At 42.3% G+C, this 27030-nt stretch overlaps 1 protein-coding gene across 1 annotated transcript; it reads right to left on the bottom strand.

The window, feature by feature from the left end:
- Nucleotides 1-1175: 1175 nt before the first annotated feature.
- On the bottom strand, nt 1176-26817 carry LOC139534783 (moesin). The gene is made up of 13 exons (XM_071334235.1): nt 26299-26817; nt 14617-14700; nt 9253-9348; nt 8129-8403; nt 7897-7980; nt 7403-7549; nt 7134-7230; nt 6532-6695; nt 5999-6129; nt 5556-5716; nt 5234-5326; nt 2639-2869; nt 1176-2443 (listed from the first exon to the last, which is right to left on the bottom strand). The coding sequence occupies exons 1-13, from the start codon at nt 26308-26310 to the stop codon at nt 2279-2281; spliced, it is 1740 nt and encodes a 579-aa protein (XP_071190336.1). The 5' UTR covers nt 26311-26817; the 3' UTR covers nt 1176-2278.
- Nucleotides 26818-27030: the final 213 nt, after the last annotated feature.

The following is a 27030-nucleotide window of genomic DNA, read 5'->3' as shown; positions in this document are numbered from 1 at the left end:
CTATTGGTAAGCATTTCACTGTAAGGCACACTTGACAAATAAACTGATTGATTGATTGATATTTGAAATCTTTCAAATACTTTGAGTGTTTGCTTGAGCCTGCTTGCTGTGACAGATGGGCAGGTGGGGTTTGCACTTTTGGGAATATCCATTTGGTTCCATTGCACCAGGCAAGCTCAATGAAGCCCAGCTATTTCATGTTTTTAAAAGATACTACACCCAGGGTTGTGCTATTCCCTATCGCCATAGTGGCCTCAAGCAGGGCATTTAACACATACACTGCTACAAGGGTTATGCTGTAAGGGCTGCTATGTGCTTCTCCCAACCTGTTGTGTTAATAGTGTGCCAGGAGGTTGGGTACTGTGAAGGTAAAAATGAAAATGTTCTTTATACAAAGGTTTAATACAATGTCATTTGAGTTAACTTTTATTTTGAAAGCATCTTATGAATGATGAATGTGTTATGAAAGTTATAAATGATACAACACTCATAAAAGTGGTATGACTGGTTTCATAAATGTGTTATGTATACCCCCTTCATATCAAGTGTTACTGATTATATGTACGTTTTTGCCCGGAGGGATCTCTTTGCGCTGCACTCTTTGGTTTGATACTTCAGGTGCAGGAGATATTTGGCCACTCCTGGGGGAAACGGAGGTGCTTGTTAATTACTAAAATCATTACGTTGAGCTGAACCGTCAAAGTTAAGTCATCCGTCCAATAGTTAACTAAAACCGGATTTGATTTCAGGGTTTAACATATTCAAGAAGTCTACATGCAAACAAGAGAAGATATTTCTGAAACCCCACCTTCGTATTGTGCTGAAAATAAACCACTTTCTGAGGCGTTTGAAATATATGCATTGGCCAACCAAGGACCTCTAGTGTCCTTGCAAGATACTGCACCTATTCCAAGGGATTTCATATGAGATCAGAAACGAGACGGACTGGACCAGAAATCGTCCCAGTCACTTTTAACAAACCTGCCCATTTTTAATCGAGGCACACATTATTAGCTAAATAACGGTAAGTTTGCGCAAAAACACCAATTTAGACATGCCCGCTTTGCTAAAGATGGACCTGCCCATCCAGCATTTGCCCAAACTTACCTATGGCCAGTCAGTTTCTGAGCTCAAACAAAGATAAGGGAAACAGGAAAACAGAACACACAAAACAGTGTAGTTTCCACTTTTAATGACAGTTGAAATGAAGACTCAAGCAGCAAAGGTCTGCTGAAACATTCTGCAGATGACAAGGCACTGCCCAGTACTGTAAGAATTACAATATTCATCCTTGTTTTAATTCTGGCTGGTGGCTTCCAGTCATTCATATAATTTACTGAGAAAAGGCTAGAGGGACACTTACAATCCGTAAGACATCCATCTTTTTACACATTACTTGTTTTATTAAAAAATCCAAATGACAAAATAAATCTTTCAAGGCAGGTCTTCGAATCATATTGCTTCAAATGCCATATAATACAAGATTTAGCAAAAGATTGATATACAAAAAGAAACTCCTAATCATGGCAGCTACTAGTGTGCATGGCTATACGTCATAGCAGATACACTTGGTCTATAAAGAGTCATTCAGAGGTACTGTATGTCTCTCTCTGAAAAAGGAAAATGTGGTATTCCAACGCTTATTTCATATGGACTTAATCAAATCTTACATAAAAGCAATACTGCTGAGGGTTTCCAAACAAAGATGTCCTTCTCTTAGAAAGACAACCATCTATTTAAATGCTTAAAATTAGAATAAAAAAATGCTAATTTAAATACAGTTTGATGTTCTCTTAATTTGCTGAAAATGCTTAACAGTCCACCTCAAAACAAACAAACCTGCTCTGAAACAATGACACCCAAATAGTGACCAACCATAATGTAATTCAAATTGCAGCTGTCCTGCATCGAGTTGTTGTTTAGTTCGTTTTCAGTTTAAACCAGTGTGAGGAATGAATCAATTAAAAAAAAATTGTAAAGGATAATCAATAAAACATCCTCCATCTATAATAAAATTGATCAAATCTTATTCACTTTAAACTGTTCTATTAAATATCTCCCTTATTAACTGATGCACTTATTTCATTACTTGTAATGTAATTTGTGCACCATTATTCAAATACATTGTGCTGTACTTTTTTTTTGCTCTTTGATATGTATACTGGTCTTGTTTGGGTAGAAGGCACTGTAGCTTGTGTAAGGCAGTGTCTGCAGTCTAGAATGAATGGACCAAGTATGGCACCGCTGTGGGGCCTATAGCAGTTGCAAACCAGATGTATCACATGCACTCAAACTCGTCTATACGCTGCTTGGTGTTGCCCGACCGAATCTGCCGGAGGGTCTTGTACTTGTCCCGTCCCGCTTTCACGTTATCTGCGTGGATGATGTCATTTGCGGTTTTCTTGGTCTCATCCCGAGCGATGGCCAACTCCGAGCTCAAAGCCTGGTAGAGGAAACATAACATTACGGCCAAGTCTCACTAAGGCACACACAACAACACAGGCATAACAGGATACATTTCTAAGCCTCATTCTTGTTATCTCTACACTATTATAAACAGTGATACAACCCCTATAAACATCTGTCTCCAGTGCTGGGGGGGATTTGATGTGGGCAGCAGCCACAGTCGGTCACTCACCTGCAGGTGTTGCTGTACACGCTCGTTCTTCTCGGCTTCCGTCATGCGCTCCTCCTCGCTGCGGTCTTTGTAGGAGATACCGCCTGTGAACTCGGCGCTGGCCTGGTCGCTGGTCTCGTCGTTCTCGTCATGCTCGTTCTCGGCCTGCATAGGCTCCTGTATGTGGGACGCCATGATTTTGCTCTTCAGCTCCTCTTTGGTCTTCTCCAGGTCCTCCTGCACCATGCAGGCCTAAGGGGGGCAGCCACTCATGTTAATGACTCATGGTATGAACTGATTCAGGAGAAGGAATATCAATAGGTTATGTGATACATATAAACGGGTGAACTTCAGGTGAACTACAGTGTCAGCTATCGGGTTTAGCCGAGTTCAGTATAATATCCATAAAGGATTTTGTTTCACCATAGCACAGTATTGGCCAGTGTTTCACCTGTCTGGTTCTGTTTCCCCCAGCAGAAGGAATAAACTATATATAAAGAAGTATGTGGACACCCCTTCAAATTAGTGGATTCGGTTATTTCAGCTGCACCTGTTGCTGACAGGTGTATAAAATTGAGCACACAGCCATGCAATCTCCACAGACAAACATTGGCAGCAGAATGGCCTTACTGAGTAGTTCAGTGACTTTCAACGTGGCACCGTCATAGGATGCCACCTTTCCAATAAGTCAGTTTGTTAAATTTCTGCCCTGCTAGTGCTGCCCCGGTCAACTGTAAGTGCTGTTATTGTGAAGTGGAAACGTCTAGGAGCAACAACGGCTCAGCCGCTAAGCGGTAGGCCACACAAGCTCACAGAACGGGACCTCCGAGGGCTGAAGCGTGTTGCATGTAAAAATCGTCTGTCCTCGATTAGAACACTCACTACCGAGTTCCAAACTGCCCCTGGAAGCAACGTCAGCTCAAGAACTGTTCTTCGGGAGCTTAATGAAATAGGTTTCCATGGCCGAGCAGCCGCACACAAGCCTAAGATCACTATGCGCAATGCCAAGCGTTGGCTGGAGTGTGATGAATCACACTTCACCATCTGGCAGTCAGACGGACAAATCTGGGTTTGGCGGATGCCATGAGAACGCTACCTTCCCCAATACAAAGTACCAACTGTAAAGTTTGGTGGAGGAGGAATAATGGTCTGGGGCTGTTTTTCATGGTTTGGGCTAGAACCCTTAGTTCCAGTGAAGGGAAATCTTAACGCTACAGCATACAATGACATTCTAGACGATTCTGTACTTCCAACTTTGTGGCAACAGTTTGGGGAAGGTCCTTTCCTGTTTCAGCATGACAATACCCCCATGCACAAAGTGAGGTCCATACAGATATGGTTTGTTGAGATCGGTGTGGAAGAACTTGACTGGCTTGCACAGAGCCCTGACCTCAACCCCATCGAACACCTTTTGGATGAATTGGAACGCCGACTGTGAGCCAGGCCTAATCGCCCAACATCAGTGCCCAACCTCACTAATGCTCTTGTGGCTGAATGGAAGCAAGTCCCCGCAGCAATGTTCCAACATCTAGTGGAAAGCCTTACCAGAAGAGTGGACGCTGTTATAGCAGCAAATGGAGGACCAACTACATATTAATGCCCATGATCTTGGAATGAGATGTTCGACGAGCAGATGTCCACATACTTTTGGTCATGTAGTGTATCTATACCTCTATAATGACCTCTATAAGATTATACAGTCCAAAATATACATGAATGTTCTGTGTGACAGTACGGTGCACCAATCAGCTCATAAATCTTTCAGATTAAAATGGGGGGGGGGGGGTGATCTAGACAGCACAATCACACAACATTTGGGACCTGCCATTTAGATTTGCATTCTTTGAAATGTGAAAATAGGGAAAATATAACAATGGGGTGAGAGAAATCCTCCCAGGCAAACAGGATTTCCCTAGTGTAAAGACAGAGAGAAACCATCCCTTCCAGCCAGGCCCACAGCATGAGTCACCATGCACACAGGGGGAGAGAAGAGGAGGGGCCCCTCCAATGGGGGGGGCCCGCAATTCCCTCCACCAGAGGGCTCAGACGCACCAATAGCGTTTACTGGATGATTGTATTTAGCACCTTCTGAACAGAGTGCCATCCATGATGTAGAATCGTGTGATTTTTTGGGTCAGTCAGACGATTACAGCGGGTGGTCCCTTAAACACAGCACACTGAACGATCAGAGACAAACACTAGATCCACATTCGGTGCTGTGTGCACACACTGCACCGATTGTCATTCTGCCGTTCATCTGCCATTCGTTTGCAGTTCGTTCGGCAAGGTGTGTTTTAAGGACCACCCGCCTGTGGGCGTCTCTGACTGCCGTCATTTTGCACTCATTTTGCAAATTACGACTGGCACTCTGTTCAGAGATGCTAAGTACTCTCGGCTGACAAAAGCTACCACTGTGTCCATGCCTGAAGTATGGTCTCTTAAAACAAACAGTGTCCAACTGCTATAACTTAGAACAGCATATCAGAGCTATGGTTACTTTGTTCTAATGGATGAATTACTGCAACATTGGATGTAGTTAATTACACATGGGACTAAACCATTTGAGAAGGTGGGGGAGGTCAGAGTGAATGAGGAGAGCAGTAGCTGAGACCACACCTTCTGTTGCCACTGCGTTGCCTCATCCTCCTTCTTCTGCTTGGCGTCCTCCAGTAGGGAGATCTTTGAGGTTAGCTCAGCCAGTTCCGTGGCCTGTGGGAAAAATAGGTTATTTTCACTTTATTTCTTAGCCTATTAACTATCATGATAATACATGTTTCTGTACAATACAAACAATAACTTATTTGTTTTATTCCAAAAAATTAACTACAGTAATTAACAATCATCACATTACTCAGTAGCTCATCACTCTGTAGCACAATGCTACGTGCTGACACTGCGTGTGCTGTTGATGAATGTGTGTAATATGTGGGTAACTCGCCAAGTGTTCCTGGTTTTTCATCTGGTTCTCAGACTGCTGGAGCAGGGCAGTCTTGGCCTCCTCAGCCATCCTGCGCTCCTTCTCCAGACGCTCCGCCTCCTCCTGAGCACGCTTCCTCTCATGCTCCAATTCCAGGGCCTTCCGCGTCTGTTCCTCCAACTCTGCAAACACACAGTAATGATGATAATAGACAGAATGGACTACATGTACTGTAGCTTTCATTAAGTCTCTCTTGTAAAATGGAATTTCTCTCAACAAGACTGACTTCCTTGAATAAAGGTTACATTAGGTCTTACAGTGCTTTACAGTGTGTTGGGTGTATTTAGACAATAATCAATAATAAGCAATGAACAATCACTCTCGTAGAAGACTCTAAGCTTTAAGAGTAAAGATAATAGGTTTTCTATTATTTATTCATACTACAGTAATAGGGGGTTTCAAACCTTGCTGAGCTTTTTTCGTCTGTTGCTCAATCTGTTTCAGTTTCTCTATAAGCTCCTCCTTCTCCTTTTCAATCTTTTCCTTTTCTTTTTCAGCAAGTTCTCTCTTCTTCTTTTCGTTCTCCAGCAGTGCCCTGGTGGACAGAGGCCGTAGAGTAAACAGGGAGATAGAAGGGAGGGAACACGAACAATTTCCTAACATTTTCAAGCCTTCTTTATCAGACAATAGGCCAACCTAAACATTAGCTAAAGAGATCTGTCAATGTTCTGATGGCTACTGAAGTTAGAGGGACTTTAGTAAGAAGAAGTAATAATGTCTGGCCAGTGGCCACCATTTTCCACCCACAACAGACTGCTGTGATTTTAATGTTAGAAATGATCAATTGATGCTCTTCATGTTCAGCTTTCTTTTTGAGCATTACTGTTGGGCAGATACAAGGACGATACAAAGACAGAGGCTGGAGTAACCACGGGTGTCTGAAGTCTTGAAATAGTCTTGTAAGCAGTAACTACAGTGCGGTGGTGGTGACACTGACCTCTCCATCTTCTTGTGGTTCTTCTCCTCTCTGGCCTGGGCCTTCATCTGCTGTACCTCAATGGTGTCTGGTTTGCGGCGACGCATATACAGCTCATGATTGCCCATGCAGAGTGCCAGGATGCGCTTGTTGATACGCAGTCGTGGAGCATAGAATACAAAGTCCTAGGAAAGAAAGCATGTGTGAGTACCAGTAATCTTAAAAAAAAAAAAAATGATGGCAACAATAATAATTTCTCTCCCTAGTAAATACTTTATAACTTTATCAAATCAAAGTTTATACAGTTTAGCAGATGCAAGATTCATTTTTCAACTTATCCAGAGTTAGATGAACTCATAGATACCATTTGTATGCCTCTGCATGCAGTAGAAAGGAAGTTAGATGTAGTTTTGCATATGCTAGCATATCTGTAGACTTCATGTTGTTGCGCTAACGCTAGTTAGCACTGGCTCGCTAAACTTCCTCTAACTTCCTTCATACTGCACACAGAGACATAAAATGAGTATCCACGAGTTCATCTGACTCTGGGCGCATCTGACTCTGCCATAATCTCACAGTATTCCTTTAATCATGAGTACAGAGAGGGCATTGGTGGTACATACTGGTGCTTTCTTGTCAATGGGTTTGATGACAAACTTCTTGTCATTGAAGGAAATATTCCTGATTTCACTCCATGGGAATCCAATTTTAGGTGTCATCCTGTTGAAGCAAAAATGTGATATCAACACAGTGATATTTGCGTTCTTATTTACACTTCGTCACAATCATAAAACAACCATTGGACCAGAGTTTGTACGGCATATGTATAACAGCTTTCAGTCCCATATGTGTGAGTACCCCTGTTGTGTACATTTCTACATGAGTCACTCACTTATCATTCTGTTCGTAAATGTTGAGTCCCAGGGCGTCTACTCCTAACCACAGCTCTGATCCTTTCTTGTTCTTGATGCTGAAGTAGTTGACACCGTACATCTCCAGGTCCTGAGCGATCTTCAGGTACTCCATCATTGAGTCCTCTCTGTGTGGGTATAACAAATCAAGTCATTAAGCACAGAAGGAACACAAGCTGTTAAGTTATTAAAATACTACCAGCAAGGTAGCTGCCAAAATAATTCTCAATAAGAGCTGATTGTCAAGATGCTTCAAAATCACAGCATATGCTTTCACATACTCAAGCTCTGAGTGCAAATCCATTCACTCTATGAGAGAAGCTAAAGCAATTTTCCACATGACGTGGTATGTTGTACTGTAAAGAGAGATATAGAACTTTCAATTGAAACCAACAGATGCAGATTTTTTTTAGACCAGGGACAACAGAGCTAGGAGGGGTAAGTAATGTGTGTGTCTGTGTGTGTGTTTCACTACCTGAGCATGCCCTTGTGTTCCTCATGCCACACCTGGATCCTCTCCTCCCACTGCTCCTTGTTGAGCTTGTGCTGGTCCAGGACTCTAAAAACACAAAGAGAACATTACATTACACCATAAAAACATGACACCATCAAAAACTGTATGCCATCATAGACTGTTTACGGTAAAGAGAGTATGGAGGTCCAATCAAAAGGTGTTATGTAAACTCTAGAGATGGTGGAGGCCTTACCTCTGAGGCAGCAGTTTGTCACTGGACAGGTATCCTGTCGAGTGGATGTCCTTGTTGTAGTCAGCATACTTGGCCTGCACGGCGTAGGAGGCCAGCAGCACAGCAGTCTCCGGGGGGCAGTAAATGTCATCGTTGAGGATCCCCTCCTTCACCTGCAAGAAGAACAGCCTCTGGGTGGCCTCCTGGATCAGCTCCTCTGACACGTCCTCAGGGAAGAACTTTCCGCGGAACTTGAACAGCAGTGGGCTTTCCTTCCTCACATCCTGGGCAGTCACCTAGGGTCAGGGGTCATACAGCTGAGTGTAGGCACCAGGAGCAGTTTCTCTTTTACCTACACTCTTAGAATTAGTGGTGACTAGAGGAAACCCAGAGATCCTAAAGGAACCCCTGGAGTTCCTCAAAGATTGCTAGTCAATGGTTCATATTTGCACCTTCGGTTAGTTGAGGGGTTCTTGGAGGAACCTTTATGGTTCAATGTAGCAACAGGTTCCTGGATAAACCCTGGAGTTGAGGCGTGGCTTAGTAGGGGTGTGGCTTTAAGATTTTTTAAATATTTTTTTTGAGTAAATTTCATTCCTGTTAATGTGATGACAATACAACAGAAAAGATTAAGGTTGAACGCTGACAGTTTTGTAGCTTCAATGAGGCTAACACAGATGTATGAGTTCCTTAAGAGCCTATGCAAATCCAAAAGTTGGAATAGTTTCCACTTTATTACTGTATGTAATCAGCAATGTTAATATTATTAATATTATATTAGAATATGTAATATGCATAAATATTCAAGGAACATTTTAATTTGCAGTGTACAAACTTAAGATGATGAACAGGAATGACATTTACGCTAACGGGTGACCAAAAATAACTATCTGAAAGCAACGCCTACAATAAGCCACGTCTCCAATCTGATAGGCTGCCACCGCTACAATATATTATCAAAAAGGTTCAAAATTGAACCCTTCCCAAAAAGGTTCAGGTTTGACCTTTACACAGGGGTTCTTTGAATAACCTTTTTCAACTGGAAATGTTCCGCCGGTGTGGCAACCCAAAAAGTTTTTTCCAGGCACCTTTACTTTTAAGAGTGTATGGTGGCATGGAAGCCTTGTTCAAATGGAGGCACTCACCTTCTTATTAAGCTTGAGCCAGGTTGAGAAACCTTTTGTATCCTGGTACTGCAGTCCGAAGAACCACACCTCCCGCAGTCCGATTGTCTTCACAACCTTAGGGCACACAATTTTTTTAATGTAACCTAGCTCTCAACAGGGGTTAATTGTGTTAAATTGTCTGTGAAAACAGTGTTATGCGACATTCTTGTTTCATGTCAGGTTTTAATTTACTGTTGGTACTGGTGCATGATGGTTGAGTCATTAATTGAAAAGAATATGATGATCTAATAGTCTTTAGATAGTCTTTAGTTTAGTCTTTCTTTAGAGTTATATTAAAGCACTTTTACTGAAGTATGAATACAGAATCATCTTCGCTTAGTGCATAGATATTCTACTTATCTTTTACATTTTTTATTTCATTTTCAGTTTCAAACTAACACTGTATCAAATAACCATTTCTAAGCTAAACCTAACGCCAAAAATAATACAGTTGGCAGCCATTTCCTAAGAGTAATTGCTTGGACCTACATGTAGAAGAGCAGTTTAAACTTTCTCAACATAACTTAACTCTTGTTTTACCCTAGACATTGGTACTCTTTTTTTTGTTATATGAGTAGATCATCTCTCTCTCACACACACAAACAAACAGAGGCTTTAGATCCAATATGCTAATTTGTGAAAGGCACCCGTTTTATGTATTACGACAATCATAACCAGATTGAAATAAGAATTAAGTCACATATTAAACTTAGTGCTTCAGCATTGTTGCCCCATACAGCTCTCTTTCTGATTGCCTGAGTAAAAATAGAGGGGAAACTCTGTAATCTTATCTAATGGTTGTGGAGTGAGTCATCCAGTCCCCTGCCCAGAATTCCCACTACATCAAATGCCACTTAGAGGGGTTGTGGCTGTCCTGACACAGATATGTCTGGACAGCAAAGTCCACATTAAGTTTAAAAATTCATAATAATAAAAGTAATAGAAACAAATAAAAAATATATGTGATTATAAGCATTAAGTGAGATAGGGACAGCAGCCAAAATACAATTGGTGATGGAGTGACACTGCTAAAACGATAGAGACTTAGGCCAAGCGTAATCTTAGGCCAGGCTGGCCTGCCATACAGCCATGACAAGTTTGTGTCTAAGAGAGCCACTTTAACACTGGTGGGACCAAAACGGCTTGCCAAGCACCAACCTCTCCTCTCTCCTCTCCTCACACAGACAGGCATCGTAGAACAGCTTGAGACGGCTAGGGGCTGATGACCACTCATGGAGGAGACACATCTGCTGTGTAAACAGCCTTGGGGAGGAGTTGGTGGGGGTGTTCCCATATAGAAGACAGTGTTTAAACACACTACCACTGCCTGCAAATCATCCAGTTCTACACAGTCATCTGATTTGATTGAGCCGCCCTTGAGTTGAGATGGGTTAGCTTAGGGTGGGTAGGGAGTTTAATGGCAAATCCAAAGCACCGCTACAACGTGTAATATTTTACAGCGAACACTGCAGCAGAAGCGAACGCATTCCTCCACTACCCTTTCCTCCGCGTGAGGCTACAATAAGTCCAGTTTCCCCGGGAAGCTGTGAAGCGCCGGGGGAAGCTGTGAAGCCAGCCTATTACATGATTCTGTTTATGAGTCGGTTATTACAAAATGTGAAACAATGCTGTGTATTTTAACTTTTGCTTGATTGTGTTTATGAGTCTGTTATTAACTGTGTATGTTTACTGCTTTTCATTAAAATCATGTACAGTACCAGTCAAAAGTTCGGAAACACCTACTCATTCAAGGGTTTTTCTTTATTTTTTACTATTTTCTACATTGTAGAATAATAGTGAAGACATCAAAACTTTGAAATAACACATATGGAATCATGTAGTAACCAAAAATGTGTTAAACAAATCTAAATATATTTTGTATTTGAGATTCTTCAAAGTAGCCACCCTTTGCCTTGATGACAACGTTGCACACTCTTGGCATTCTCTCAACCAGATTCCCCTGGAATGCTTTTCCAACAGTCTTGAAGGAAGTCCCACATATGCTGAGCACTTGTTAGCTGCTTTTCCTTCAGTCTGCGGTCACTATCTCAATTGGGTTGAGATCAGGTGATTGTGGAGGACAGGTCATCTGACGCAGCACTCTATCACTCTCCTTCTTGGTCAAATAGCCCTTACACAGCCTGGAGGTGTGTTGGTTCATTGTCTTGTTGAAAAACAAATGATAGTCCCACTAAGCGCAAACCAGATGGGATGGCGTATTGCTGCACAATGCTGTGGTAGCCACGCTGGTTAAGTGTGCCTTGAATTCTAAATAAATCACAGACAGTGTCACCAGCAAAGCACCCCCACACCATCTCACCTCCTCCTCCATGCTTCATGGTGGGAACCTCACATGCGGAGATCATCCGTTCGCCTACTCTGCGTCCAAAAATCTCAAATTTGGACTCATCAGACAAAAGGACAGATTTCCACCGGTCTAATGTCCATTGCTCGTGTTTCTTGGCCCAAGCAAGTCTCTTCTTCTTATTGCAGAAATTCAACCATGAAGGCCTGATTCACGCAGTCTCCTCTGAACAGTTGATGTTGAGATGTGTCTGTCACTTGAACTCTGTGAAGCATAAATTTGGTCTGCAATCTGAGGTGCAGTTAACTCTAATGAACTTATCCTCTGCAGCAGAGGTAACTCTGGGTCTTCCTTTCCTGTGGTGGTCCTCATGAGAGCCAGTTTCATCATAGTGCTTGAAGGTTTTGTGACTGCATTTGAAGAAACTTTCAAAGTTCTTGAAATTTTCCGGATTGAATGACATTCATGTCATTTCTCTTTGCTTATTTGAGCTGTTCTTGACATAATACGGATTTGGTCTTTTACCAAATAGGGATATCTTCTGTATACCACCACTACCTTGTCACAACACAATTGTCACGATCGTCGTCAGGGTGGAAATGACCGGACCAAGGTGCAGCGTGGTGAGCGTACATTTCTCTTTATTATGAATGTCGCCAACTAAACAAGAAACAACAGAAACGAACGTGACGCTGACTAGGGCTATACTGGCCACTAACACAGACAACTACCCACAACTAAGGTGGCAAAACAGGCTGCCTAAGTATGATTCCCAATCAGAGACAACGATAGACAGCTGTCCCTGATTGAGAACCATGCCCGGCCAAAACATAGAAACAGAAAACATAGAAATAAAGAAACTAGAATGCCCACCCTAGTCACACCCTGGCCTAACCAAAATAGAGAATAAAAGCCTCTCTATGGCCAGGGCGTGACAGTACCCTCCCCCCAAAGGTGCGGACTCCGGCCGCAAAACCTGACTCTATAGAAGAGGGTCCGGGTGGGCATCTACTTCGGTGGTGGCTCCGGTGCGGGACGCACCTCTGGCTCCCCCCACTTTGGTGGCGCCTCTGGACTGGGGACCCTCGTTGCAGGCCCCGGACTGGGGACCCTCGCTGGCGGCTCCGGACTGGGGACCCTCGCTGGAGGCTCCGGTCTGGAGGCCGTCGCTGGAGGCTCCGGACTGGAGGCCGTCGTTGGAGGCTCCGGACTGGAGGCCGTCGTTGGAGGCTCCGGACTGGAGGCCGTCGCTGGAGGCTCCGGACTGGAGACCGTCTCTGGAGGCTCCGGACTGGAGACCGTCGCTGCAGGCTCCGGACCGCGGATCAATTCTGGAGGCTTCATGCCATAGATCCTCATTGCAGGCTACGGGCCATGGACCATCACTGGAGGCTTCGTGCCATGGATCATCACTGGAGGCTTCGTGCCGTGGATCATCACTGGAGGCTTTGTGCCGTGGATCATCACTGGAGGCTTCGTGCCGTGGATCATCACTGGAGGCTTCGTGCTGTGGATCATCACTGGAGGCTTCGTGCCGTGGATCATCACTGGAGGCTTTGTGCCATGGATCATCACTGGAGGCTTCGTGCCATAGATCATCACTGGAGAGAGAGAGCCTGGTGCGTGGAACTGCCACAGGGTTTTCCAGGCTGGGCAGACATACAGGAGGCCTGGTTCTAGGAGCAGGCACAGGACTCACCAGGCTGGGGAGACATACAAGAGGCCTGGTTCTGGGAGCAGGCACAGGACTCACCAGGCTGGGGAGACATACTGGAGGCTTGGTTCTTGGAGTAGGCACCGGATACACTGGGCCGTGGAAGCGCACTGGAGGTCTCGAGCGTAGTATCTGCACAACCCGTCCTGGCTGGATGGTTACCTTCACCCGGCAAAGGCGGTGCGCTGGCACAGGACGCACTGGGCTGTGCAGACGCACCGGAGACACAGTACGCAGAGCCGGCGCCATCCGTCCTGACTGGATGCCCACTCTAGCCTGGCCGATGCGGGGAGCTGGAATGTAGCGCACCGGGCTGTGAACGCGCACTGGAGACACCTTGCACTCCACCGCATAACGCGGTGCCTGACCAGTACCACGCTCCCTAAGGTAAGCACGAGGAGTTAGCTCAGGTCTCCAACCTGACTCAGCCAATCTCCTCGTGTGCCCCCCCCCCCCCCAAAACATTTTTGGGAGTGGCCTCCCGGTCTTTTGTGCCAGCCCTGACCCTGTGTAATCCTGGGCCCTTTTACTCGCTGCCTCCGCCTTCCTCGCTGCTTTCACCTGCTCCCACGGCAGGCGATTCTTTCCCGCCAGGATCACCTCCCACGTCCAGGATCCTTCCCCATTCAGGATGTCCCCCCATATCCAGTCCTCCTTACCACGCTGCTTGGTCCGTTTGTGGTGGGTAGTTCTGTCACAATCGTCATCAGGGTGGAAATGACCGGACCAAGGTGCAGCTTGGTGAGCGTACATTTCTCTTTATTATGAATGTCGCCAACAAAACAAGAAACAACAGAAACGAACGTGACGCTGACTAGGGCTATACTGGCCACAAACACAGACAACTACCCACAACTAAGGTGGCAAAACAGGCTGCCTAAGTATGATTCCCAATCATACTTTTTGGTTACTACATGATCCCATATGTGTTATTTCATGGTTTTGATGTCTTCACTATTATTCTACAATGTAGAAAATAGTAAACATAAAGAAAAACCCTGGGATGAGTAGGTGTGTCCAAACTTTTGACTGGTACTGTAGATATAAATACATATATAATAAAAATCTTCAGGAGCCCCCCAAAAATGTTTTGCTCTCGGGCCTATGCCATAGCGAACAGCTTGACTCAATGAGAAGAACAGCGAGAGAGTGAGAGTTCCTAGAAAAATAAACCCTTCACTCCAGTCCCACAACTGGGCTTCCATTTCCCAGCTTGCAATTTACACTGATTAGCATTAGAAGAAAAGCACCACAAGAACATGTAATTTGCCACTGGGGAGGCAAAACCATTAGCATGTTTCAGCAGAGCAAGCATTGTTCTTACCTGGTCGAAGAGTTGCTTTCCCGTTGTGTTGGGCTGGATGGCAAACTCCAACTCTGCATCCATCGTGGTAACTCGCACACTAATCTGTTGAAGAAACCAAAATTAGTTAGTACGCTGTGACTGACAACGAGTGAATTCCATAAAAATAAAAGTTACATGTGTCGGTGTACCTAATTTACAACAAATGTGATTGTCAAGTTAGATGCCTCTGAGAATTAGAGATTGAGAATCAATAGCATGTTGGATCAGACTACATTGATTAGAGACTGTTAGAGTTACTTACTTATGATTTATGCTAATAAATATATACATGTATGTACATTTATATGCACAATTTAATTTTGGGATTGATCAAAGGGGAATAGGCCGCATAAGCATTAGAATGAAGCCTCATTCTATGACCGGAGGCAGTAGAGTTTCACAGCAGGGCAGGAGTGCACCTACATGACAACTTGGGCCAGGCATATGAGCACACTAACTTGGCAAAATCTCTATTTGATTAAACATTTTGGCAGTGCAATTTATAATTGTCTACATCTCATGATAGATTTATGGTTATAGCAGAGTGGACACACATACTTTCAGAAAAAAATGGTGCGTATGTGGGTTGTCAGATATGTTTCATCCAAAATGTCAGTGGTTTGTAAACTGATAACTACTGAACATATTACCAAAGAGCAGGCAGCAAAGGCATCATAGTACGTTAGGTTCCAAATACTGCTTTCATCAGGCGGTAAGCAAAAGCCATAATACAACAATTTAGGCTGACAGTCAACTAGTTTTTCTAGACAGTTGGGTTGCTTCCGGCAATGTTCCAAAGCTCCAGTGTCATTGCCTAGCTTACGTTGTTCCCAGGTCTGGGATATCTGAGACTAACACTCAACCATTACTTTTTTCAAAGCAGTGTGAAACATTTTTGTCTTTATTTGAGAGCTGTTGCATGTCCATACTACTCTATTAAATACTCTTTGGGTATACTCCTTTGAGACGTAATATGCATGTTAATTTCAACTCCCTTACTCACTATAGAGGGGAGGGTGGGGCAGACAATTACAATGTTTCAAAGATGTACAATGTGGGAGAGAGGCCATTTTCCGTGCCTGGTACAGATGATTGCACAAGGGGAGGTGCTAGACTAAAATGATTGATCAGCCTCAAACCCTGGAAAAAACAATTGCAGGAAACCCACTGAGAGAGACAGTGCACCAATTCCTGCCACAATGAGGTATTATTAGCTTATATTGGAATAAGAGGCACACTGGCTTCACAGAAACCAAAGGGGAAATAAATATTTTATCTTAATGATGCGATAAAACTTGTCAACTACACTAACAGAATTTTAAACAGAATTTAATGGGAGTAGATTTTACACAGAAATAAAAACTTCCTACAGTTACTATACTAATACTGTGTCAAATTAAATAGTTTTGCATCTGGCCAATAGTGATGAGTATATCACTCTAAATGTAGCAGAAATACTTTGGGGGTTTTAGCATGCTAAGTGAACATGTTGTCCCCTAGCTCACTCTCTCTCTCTACCGAGCTGCTTCACTACAGGAAGTAACCACATCCTCTGGTAGCTGGGCCTCGCAAAGCGAGGGTGGCCCGCCCAAAATCGAGCTCACTGACACTACATCCTGTAATGCATCACATTGCTGCTTGCCTGCCTTTCTCTCAGAGTTAACGTGTGCTCAGTGAATGCACCAGCACAATTTCTCTTTTTGATTTCTTAACATCCACACACACGTGCATGCAAAAAGGACTTGTAGCTCTCTATCGCACTGTTTTGCCCTCATATGACATTTACTGTAGGCCTATACGTAATAATGATAAAAAGTTGCTCTTAGACTGTTCTATTGACACGATAATAACGTGATCATTTTGTAATTGCAAGTTCTGCTATTTTTGTAATTACAAAAGTGGAATTAGGAAAAGTAGCCTTATTTCTAGAATGATTTATATAACAGCAGGCATACAAAACCTGATGAGCTAGCCATCCTGGATACCTCAGTCTTTAGACCACTACATCATGGCCCAACACTCACAGCAGTTTTACAGCCAGTATGAATTAGAAACAAATGGAATATGCCCATAAAAGGAATGCAACAAATGAGTGTATGCTGCCTGTCTCGTGGTATACAAGCTTCCTCCTGCTGTGCACCCTAAACATATTTCCATCTCACGCTGTGAGTGATTAATAAAGCTATATTGACATGGCTCCATGTTCTGTCCTCTCAGAGATGACATGAGTGTGTGTGTGGGGGGGAATAACTGAGCAGGGCTGAGGCCCACGCCTGAGCTGAGCCACAATGGCATGCTTTATTTCCCAGCTGTGTGGCTGATTAGGGCTGCGTTCTTTCCCCTTTGTGTCAGCAGGCCCCATTTGCTGGTTAGTCTACTTGTCACCCTGCCACTTCCTGTCATCACCGGCAGCACAGAGCAGACTGGAGTGGCTGGACTGATGCGGCACACAGAGTAGAGGGCTGTAGAGTAGAGCTGTGACTGGACTGAGGCCTGTAGGAGCAGGAGCTAACTACTATGAACATTAACCTAATTTAGGCTTCACAAATGACCCAGACACATTCAACCATCTACAAGTAATTAGTACAAACATTTAACATGGTTGGTTCTCAAACCAATTCTATGCCACTTAACAGTGCATAGTTGAGTTCCTTGTTTTCTTAAAATGTATGACTAAACAAGATCTGGACACATCTCAAAGGTGTTACCTAACGTTGTAGGGGAGAGATTAATAAATCAACTTTTTATTTCACACAAAATGAAGGCCCAGTTTTCTAGGGAGTGGTTAGCTGAATGTTTCATTTCCTCTTTCCATGTTCCGGCAACTTCTACCAGTGAAATTAAGCTTTACGTGCACTTGCAGGCTATACCGATAACTTATGTTTGTAAACAAGTTAGGGCCAATAACTGTCTATTGCCATTGTCACGTTTCCCAATAACCAACCAAAAATCGTTGCTCAACATAAAAAGGTAACTAACAAATGAGTCACTGACAAACGAAACAAAACCAGGTGGAGGTTTAAAATGGGTTCTGAAAGGGATCCACTGAATGCTGACCAATCAACCTCGACTAGGGTCTTAAATATACACCCACAATCGATGCTCCCCTAGATTTGCTTGATAAACTAAAAGAAAAGAACACACGCCAACTTAGGTTAGGGAGTGAAAATAAACGTCAATCAAACCAAATGGCGACAAAATAAAAGGTGTTGTATTAAACTTAAAGCAGGAGTGTTAAACAGCAGTCTAGCTCTTCCAACATCTCTCATGCCAACAGGAACACTGGCTCTGCAGCTTTTAAATATCACCTGTGCCAGCAGGTGATTAATGAGGTGCAACACATCCTGACCAACAAGGATGATTCCAATCAGGGCAAGCCACAAACAGAACCAAACTCGAAGTCGAAATCCCAAAGCCTATAACATCTTCCCTCTTAAGACAACAAATATATACCATGTATTTGTTGGACAAGTTTGCTCACCACCAACAGAAAAAAACTCCCATTCCAGAACAAGATCAACTTAAATGCGACACTACTTTAATGAATCGCCTTCTCTAATAAAAACGTGGTATTTGCTGCCAGTCTATTGTACAAGACAAAACAGGCACAAAAAAATTATATTATATTTTTCATATTTGTAAATATATATATATATATATATATATATATATATATATATATAATAGCTGCCTAAAACTCAAAAGTTTTGAGAACAGAGGGAAAATCTCGATCTGTGTACCTTACTAGTACTCATCCCCTTGGGACAAGCCCAAACAAAACAAAAATAATCTCCAATACGGCAAAACGTGCGGTCAAAACAAAAGCCAGGATACACACTGGCTAAACACAAACCAAACTTATGACTGCCAACCCTTGAAAAACAAAATCGGCAACAAAGTTGTCCTTACTACGGATTTCAAGGGGAAACTCCCGCAATATCCGTAGTAAATTTCCTCTCGGGATTTTCCTCATTTGAATTGCCTCAGGGAAACGAGTGGCAGCACACATAACGGTTAGAAGAAAATGGTGACCACTCTTTGTTTTGGGCAAAGGACCAACACAGTCCACCAGAACCCTGCTGAAGGTTAATCAAAAGCAGGAATAGGCTGCAAAGATGCAACTGGCACCTTTGCAGCTTACAGTTTGGTTTGGTTTGCCTGTGCACTGGCAAATGTGACAAGATTTACAATAAGCCACAACATCCCGTTTCAGATCAGAAGAAGTTACGCAAGATACGGTCATACATCTTGTTGACCCCAAGATGGCCTGCCATACTACCATCGCCAACCTCAGTATCTCGTCGACAATTTGAAATACACTGAGCCAATCGTCTTGCCCGGTTGTGACGTGGGAACGCCATTTTCTCATCACAATACCGTCTCTGTCAAAGTAACCCACACGAACTTCATCAAACTCCTCCTCTGGACGTATCTCAGCAAAAAAAGGAGAGAGGAAAACATCTTTACTATATTCAGCAATCAGCTGCTTTCTAGACATCGAAGTGTCAACTGTATGGACCCTCTCTCTTTCAGAGGTCCTACAAACTTGCTCAACTTTAGGGTTTTCAAAGGAGAGGTCAGCTCAGGAGGTATAGCGAAATCAGGACCACACATAAATGTCTCAGACAGATGAAACATGTTGGGATCACTGACATCCTCCTGAACACTAGACTTGCTCTTGGCAATCTTGTTTGACATAACACATATAACCGCGCATGCTGGGAACACTCTAGGGTACATTTCTGATAACCCATCAGGTTCCTCTACTCTTGGTTCCTTTATAAATAACAGGATTTGGCACAACCTTCCCTCCAGCCAAATCGTTGCCCAAAATGAAAGAGACCCTCTTCACCAGTATGCTAGGCCTCACTCCAACGATGACGGACCCAGTAACAAGACCAGACTCGAGTTCCACATTATACAAAGGAACTTCCATGCAATCCATCTTCATGCCTTGAGCAAACACACTGTAACAAGTTGCTGAAGTGTCAGACAAAGGCAAAACACACTTCAAATATAAAAGGTTGGACTGCCCAAGTGTCTCGCAGAAGACGAGGGTGTTTTGTCCTTGTCTGACGCTTCAGCAACTGGTTACACATATAATCCAAAACCTTGTTTAGGCGATAAACCAGTCCCAGCCAGAGACCTAACGGGCTGGAGTGGTCCCACAAGAAGAAACAGTTTTTCTCTCTCATTTTTCTGTTTCAACTTAGGACACAAAGACAATGTGTCCTTTGTCACGGCAGTAATGACAAACTGGCGGATACAAAGCACAAGTTTTCTGCCTTGTCTTTGGGCACTGCAGAAAATACTTAAACCTTAAAATTCTCTAGATTGCTTTTTGTGTAGGGATAACTAACGGGGCGCTTTATTTGTGAAGGTAGTTTTATGTGTCAACACAAACTCATCTGCAAGGACTGCATCTTTCTCAAGAGTGAGATCCTTGTGCTCATAAATGTAGGTAGCAACCCTTTCGTGAAGGCAATTCTTGAACTACTTGAGTAGTAGGAGTGCCTTTAACTCTTGAAGGACCTTGACCTCTTGAGAACAACACCACCGATCAAAAAGACATGCTGGTTCCCTTGAGAATTCAACATGGCTTTTTAATGTCTTTCGTAATTTACCGAACTGTTGTCTGTATGCCTCTGGGACCAACTCATAAGCCAGAAGGATAGCAGCTTTAACAGTGTCATAATCTGACCTCTGATCAAGAGATAAAGCACCGTACACTTTCAGAGATTTTCCCACAAAAACACTTTGTAGAGGAGGACCAGATATTGCGCAGCCATTCTAGCGACGTGGCAATCCACTCATAGTAGAATATACCTCCACCTCCTTTTCATTGAAAGGCGGTACAAGCCGACCAAGATCAAACTCTGTTGAGGGTGGAGGATCATGGCCTGACTTGATTGTGAGGGCATCCACTTCTGGTGCTGCTTTGGTGGCCTCCAGTTCTATCTGTTTTAACTGAATGGTGTGCTCGAACTCTAATCTCTGTTGCTTCAATCTTGCCTTTAGTTCTACCTCTCACAGTTGCACCTCTACGGGGTGTATTCCACCATCCGTAGGACCCTTCTCATCATCCTCCCTCTCCACGAGGATTTCCTCTTCCACTAAAACAGTAGTGATTAACTCTTTGACTAGTGCTTTTGAATCGGCAGTTGCCACTGTCACATAATGCTTTGCAATGATGAGCAGATTCGCTTTTGTACATTTTATCCAGTACCTCCCAAGTAGGGTTCCCCACAAATGCTTGCAAATAAAAGTCCATATTTATTTTTATTTACAGTGTGAGTTTTTATGCAACTTTCCACTGATTTCACCAATTTTATAACCCATTTGAGTGGTTGTCAGTGACAAACGCTACAACAAAAGTGTATTTTGAAAACTCAAATATCTGGGCACAGTAACACTTCAGAGGTGATTAGAGTGACTACCATACTCATAGGAAACAATGATCCTTCCTGGCTGAGCCCCCATTTTGTTAACCCCAATAACCAACCAAAAATCCTCGCTCAACATGAAAAGGGAACTAACAAATGAATCATTCACAAACAAATCGAAACCAAGTGGGGTTTTAAAATGGATTCTGAAAGGCATCCATGGGGGTACCTACTGAATGCTGGCCAAGCAAACTCGAGTCTTAACACACACCCACCATGGACACCCACTAGATTTGCCTCATGCCAACTGGCACATAGGCTCTGCAGCGCTAAAATATCACCTGTGCCAGCACAGGTGAAACTTAAACATGTTTAACAAGGCAACAGGTGCAACTCATCCAATCTGGGAAAGCCACACCCAAACAGAACCAACCTCGAAAACGAAGTAGATCAAAACCCCAAAGCCTTTAACACCGTAGCTATTCCTTTTATGATTTACCCTAACTATGAACTGAGCCACACCGCAAATGTGAGTTGAATCTAATTTCAGTGACTAAGATTTGTTAAATGACACTAATTTACAAGATCCAGTAAGACATTGAGAGTAGATTTGCATGTAAGTCCCACATTGTGCCTCTGTCACCATGTTAAACATTTATTTGCATCACTGTTTTGATGAATCCCCTAAATCAATGGTTCCCAACCAGGGGTACTAGGACCCCTGGGGGTACTTGGCCTATCTACAGAAGGTACTTGAGAAGACTCGTGACCATAGGCTTACTGGTAAAATGCACATGAGGGGGTACTTCAGGCAGACCAAAATGTTGTTGCTGGTACAGTAACTGAAAAAGGTTGGGAACCACTGCCCTAAATCATACCAATTTTATATTTTCTCTAAACACTATACTTTATTTTCCCAGTCAACCAAATGAACTGCTTAACACATACATAGCCTACTGATTAGACATTATTTCATTGTGTAGTTCAGGCCAACAGGTCCTTGGCTACCAGTCAAGGGTTGTTAAGAAGTGCCTTTCCTGGGTAAAAATAGTTAATCTCACACAGGAAAAAAAGAACTACGAATGGGCAGTTCTGCCTGGTAAGGGTGTGTATCGCATGGCTAGAGCTCAGAACACTTTTCACACTATTATTAGAATAGCAGCAAAACATCACTCTCAGTAACAGGACCAAGGACAGTGTTGTGGCTGATTCCTGAAAATGTAATACATAGACGAGTACCTTGGAGGAAGGCTATCAACCTAGGGGTGGCAGGTAGCCTAGTGGTTAGAGTGTTGGACTAGTAACCGGAAGGTTACAAAATTAAATCCCCAAGCAATCTCTCAATGATAACCTAGGCTATCATTGAGAGAAAAAAAATTGTTAACTGACTTGCCTAGTTAAATAAAGGTTTAAAAAAAAAAGATTGTTTGATTTCCTTCAGTTCTGTCGTCACATTCTGCGATTGACTTGCAAGGCTTCAGCGGTGTATTTGATCTGCGCATGTGCCAGCAGCGCAGATATCATGTAAACAAGATCATTAGGGAAATCGTTATTCTTGCACAGCATGTAAACGTTTAAATCTAACTATTATATTAATCTGACTATTTACACTAATCGTATTATTGTGTACATACAATATTGGCGGTGTTACTATTGGTCAGTCATCGGGATCGGCTCGTAACGCCAGCCACACTACACGATGAAGGCAAAAAGTTTACGACCGCATGTAGTGATACTTAATTGGCAGACCTAGACCATGCCACACTGAACGAGCCAAGACATCCGAACAATTGTTTCCGACATAAGAATTTGCCCACGACGTGGAAATTTTGTCTGGGACAGCAAAATCGTGGCATAAGACGGCTAAAATTGTACAGTCTACAAAGGCCTTTACACAGGCCTCCTTTAAGACTATAATGTTTAATCTGTATGTGCTACAAAATCACCAATGTTAATGTTTCCATTCTGTCTTGGGACCATTCAATGCCTTTTCTGTCTTGTAAAGGGTGTTGGGTCATACTGAGGAGCAAACAAAGCTATAACAAATCTTAGCTATAGACTATTTCAGTAAAGTACACAAATTATTATAAACTGGGACACCAATCACTAGGAAAAAATGAAGTGACATTTTCCACTTTCCAAATTCTCTTTCCAAAATTTTGGAATACCTCCTTCAACTGCATCCCCTCAAGACATCTGATTGAAATACACTTTGAAGGGGATTTAAAAATCATAAATATGTGGAAATCAGGAACTGATGGATAATTCTTATACTATGTTGTTAGATTGTTGGTCACACATACTTTTATCTGTTTTGGAGGTGAATGTTAACCATTCACAAACATATTCGCATACACAAATTGAATACAATCAATTAGAAAAGTATTCATAGTATGTTTTTAGGTCAAAATCATGAACAGGAAGATTAGAGCCACAGGCACTAATGTAGAACTAAAAGCTCTCTGGCTTTAATTCTGAGAATGAGGTTAGCCTCAAACTGCTAATGCTACTCACCGTAGAGCCAAAATGTTATAAACTTCCACTATAGACAGTTTTTCAGAATCAATACAAGAATTTCAATTATGTTGATATTTTTTTCAGATTGAATGTGTTTGCGAGTCTTATATTAGTTTCAAATTAGTTAAACTCACTGTACTATGACTTGCCCTTTTTCAAATCAGGTTCATGAATCGCAGATAATGCCAGCTCCTTTGTATTCAAACACCTTAAAGCAACCACTTATCAGTACAAATTGATAAGGTCGTTATCACAATCATTACTGTTCACTTACCAACGTAGTAATAGTGCAGTGATTTATGTTAACCTAGGGTGAGATCCTATGTAAAAACAAGGTTTTTAACAAACCTCATCTAAATCAACTCAAAAACACACCAAAACAACAACAAAAGACAACTCACTGGTTGGTTTTCTGCAGCCAGAGAGATGTTTCAGAGCAGCCGCACAGTTACCCTCCATTTACGGGCTGAAGCCCCCAAAGGTTCGCATTATTTCTGCCTTTCATACACTCTACCACCTGTAGCTTAGTTTATTACAAATTGTTAATCTCAGCTCTGCTATGTGCGTTTACAGAGCTGCTTAATCCCTTTCTTACATACCACTGGACTTTCCACTTCACTTGGTTCTGTTATTTGTTGTTTGTGAAGAACTAAGGCTTTTCAACTAACAAAATTATACTCATGCCAATATAGTATTTCACTTCACTGGACCGTAGTAAGTAGAAATTGCTGTTGATTAGAATATCGTAGTTCTGAAGGAAAGCAACATCACTGAATAACACATTTATTAGTGATGTGTAGAGTTCTAGAGTCTAAAGGTACATCTGAAATAAAATTAACCAGACTGCAAGTACCTTTTTAGTGATGAGAGGGTCTTATGAATATAATAAAATTGATTGATGTAAAATAGCATATCATAATATATGTATTATGACATTATCTGGGAAATGAGACAGGAGTCAATTTGGTGTCTGACATGGGGTGGCCTGTAGAAGTGCTTAAAAACCTAAATGCTGAAACACTGGCTGAGGACCATGCAGTTGCGCAGGACGGAGAAGGGGGAGTCTGTGCTGTGAAACACCAAATAAGGCTTTCAGTGGCAGCGTCAAGAGACTGCAGGCCAGGAAATGGCTAGAAAGTAACTGACGCAATCTTAGAAACCTTGAGTCACTAGATTACAGTTCCTTGGGAAGCTGTAAAATTGCCAAAAGAAGCACAGCCAAAGCCTACACTAATGGTAGGGGGACACATGGATGACTGCTGTGAAAAGACATGTTAATACATAAATACAGATTAAAATAAAGACAACTATAATCTTCTCATGAGTTCACAATTGATTCTTAAAAGCTAAATGTCACAATACTGCACATTATTTTACTGTCATTACCTGGGGTGCATTTGATCTCAGTGACTGATTCTTATTATGCAAAACATATTTTTCAAATCCTCATGTCTGACGTTCTGACCTAAAATATGATGCTATAGAGAGTGGTTTATTAATTGTTCCTAATTTGTAGTAAATACTTGATTAAGATAACGTAGAAATCAAATAAATTACAAATGCAATGCTATTTAACATCAACAGAACTGATCTGGGCTCTTATATTGGGCGGCCTAGTGGTTAGAGCGTTTGACTATTAGTAACCGGAAGGTTGCAAGATCGAATCTCGGAGGTGACAAGGTAAAAATATTTCGTAAGAATTTGTTATTTTAACTGACTTGCCTAGGTAAATAAAGGTCAAATAAAAAATATTTAATAAATATAGCAAATATCTAAATCACACAGGCCTGGTATTCTAGATCAAACTTTAGATCAAACGTTAAGAACCTACATTTCTAGATACTGTACCTCCTAGAATAGCCTATATTTTGATAGAGCACAATGCAAGTGATCTAACCTCCATCACTCAATAGCAGGCCTATAGGACAGGCTAACATGGTAGTCCACTGTTGCAAGAGTGCATAGGCTAGCTATTGTACTACGGGGTACCACAAAGACAAACACAACGTCATCGAATGGGCCATGGGAACCCCCAGTAGGCCTACAGCAAACAAAATCAACACTAATAGGCCACATTGATATGAATTGGGCCCGGTGACGCGTTAATGTAGTCTATAGACTACATTTGAATAACATTTAAAATGTCTGACATAATTATTCATGAATAGGGATCGAGTTGATATGAACCCAACGCTGGTCTATTCAACTTCTTGAACGTTCATTCAAAAGCCAATCACGTTCCAAGGAACGGGGGATTGCCGATGGCGCATAGCTTGCCACAAAATAACGGTTCATAGGATAGACACAAACCTAGGGTAGCCTAACAAAAAAGAACGTTGGGCAACATTGTATCAATTCCTTGTAATCGGTAATAAAACAAGTTTAGGGGATGCTGGAGAAAAAAATATAGGCTAAAGCGTCCTGCCCTATATGAAATACATGCTTTAAAATACACTTTTCATTCATTTGAGGGGCGCTAAACCTTTTCTGAACCTATATGGCTCTACATAGGCTATACAACGTCAGACACATTCAGTAGCCCAACTGAGTTAAATCTGCCAAAGAGATGCTTTCGAAGAATTATAGGATATCAATTCAAGCATTTTACTTTATAGCCTGTCATGGGCTAAATTATCTTTCACGACCAAACAAGACAACAAGTTGGAAAGCTACATTTTGACCAGAGATAGCGTTTTGTCTTATTTCTATGTAAACATAATTTTTTTAAAGCTGGTCCCACACACGAATAAAGGCTACTCACCGTCTTCGGCATTTTCGCAGTTATCTGTCCTTAGTCACTGATGTCAGGAATTGGATGGTAGCAACAATGGAGTCAACAAAAACTTGTGTCCATTAGATAAAGTGCACAATCTGAAAATCGTCCGTCAAGTTCAGTTAAACTTTGATTTCAAACTTTTCAAATTGCTCGTATTTTCCTATTTTCTTTGTATCGCCTCAAAGTGGTGGCCCAGAGCTTAATTTCCTGCTAACGGAACGGTGACTGAAAAACCACACCCAGCCCAATGAAGACATACTAAAATGAGTTTTTCAGCAGACTCCGCCTGTATTCTCAATGACCCGTTATTCCTTTGTCAAGCTCCAGTTGAACGTGAGCAGCTGAACTAAATTCCTGGACTTGAAATTTAAGCCGGGATACCCCACAAAATTCCGATATAGGTAATTTCCCGCATACCATAAGCATATAGCTAGGCTACTGTCAGTAGCGACATTTGATTTCACTCCAGTTTTTCAATCTAAGTTATAATACAATTTTGAAGGTAACACACTGTTTGGGACAGGCGCACCGGATAGGGTGGTTAGGCATATTTGATTAAAATTGCCATTGCATATTATTTTCAACAAACACCTAGTCAGAACTATATTTTATAGGCTAATGATCGAATAAATATAAAGCAGATGTATTTTTCCAATCAATTATTGAACCTGAGACGAGTTTTTTCTAATGACACGGTCTGACACAACTTCCAATCAA

The sequence above is a fragment of the Salvelinus alpinus genome, chromosome 1, assembly GCF_045679555.1.
Source record: "Salvelinus alpinus chromosome 1, SLU_Salpinus.1, whole genome shotgun sequence".
Classification (NCBI taxonomy): domain Eukaryota; kingdom Metazoa; phylum Chordata; class Actinopteri; order Salmoniformes; family Salmonidae; genus Salvelinus; species Salvelinus alpinus.
This window is presented reverse-complemented; position numbering and strand designations above follow the sequence as displayed.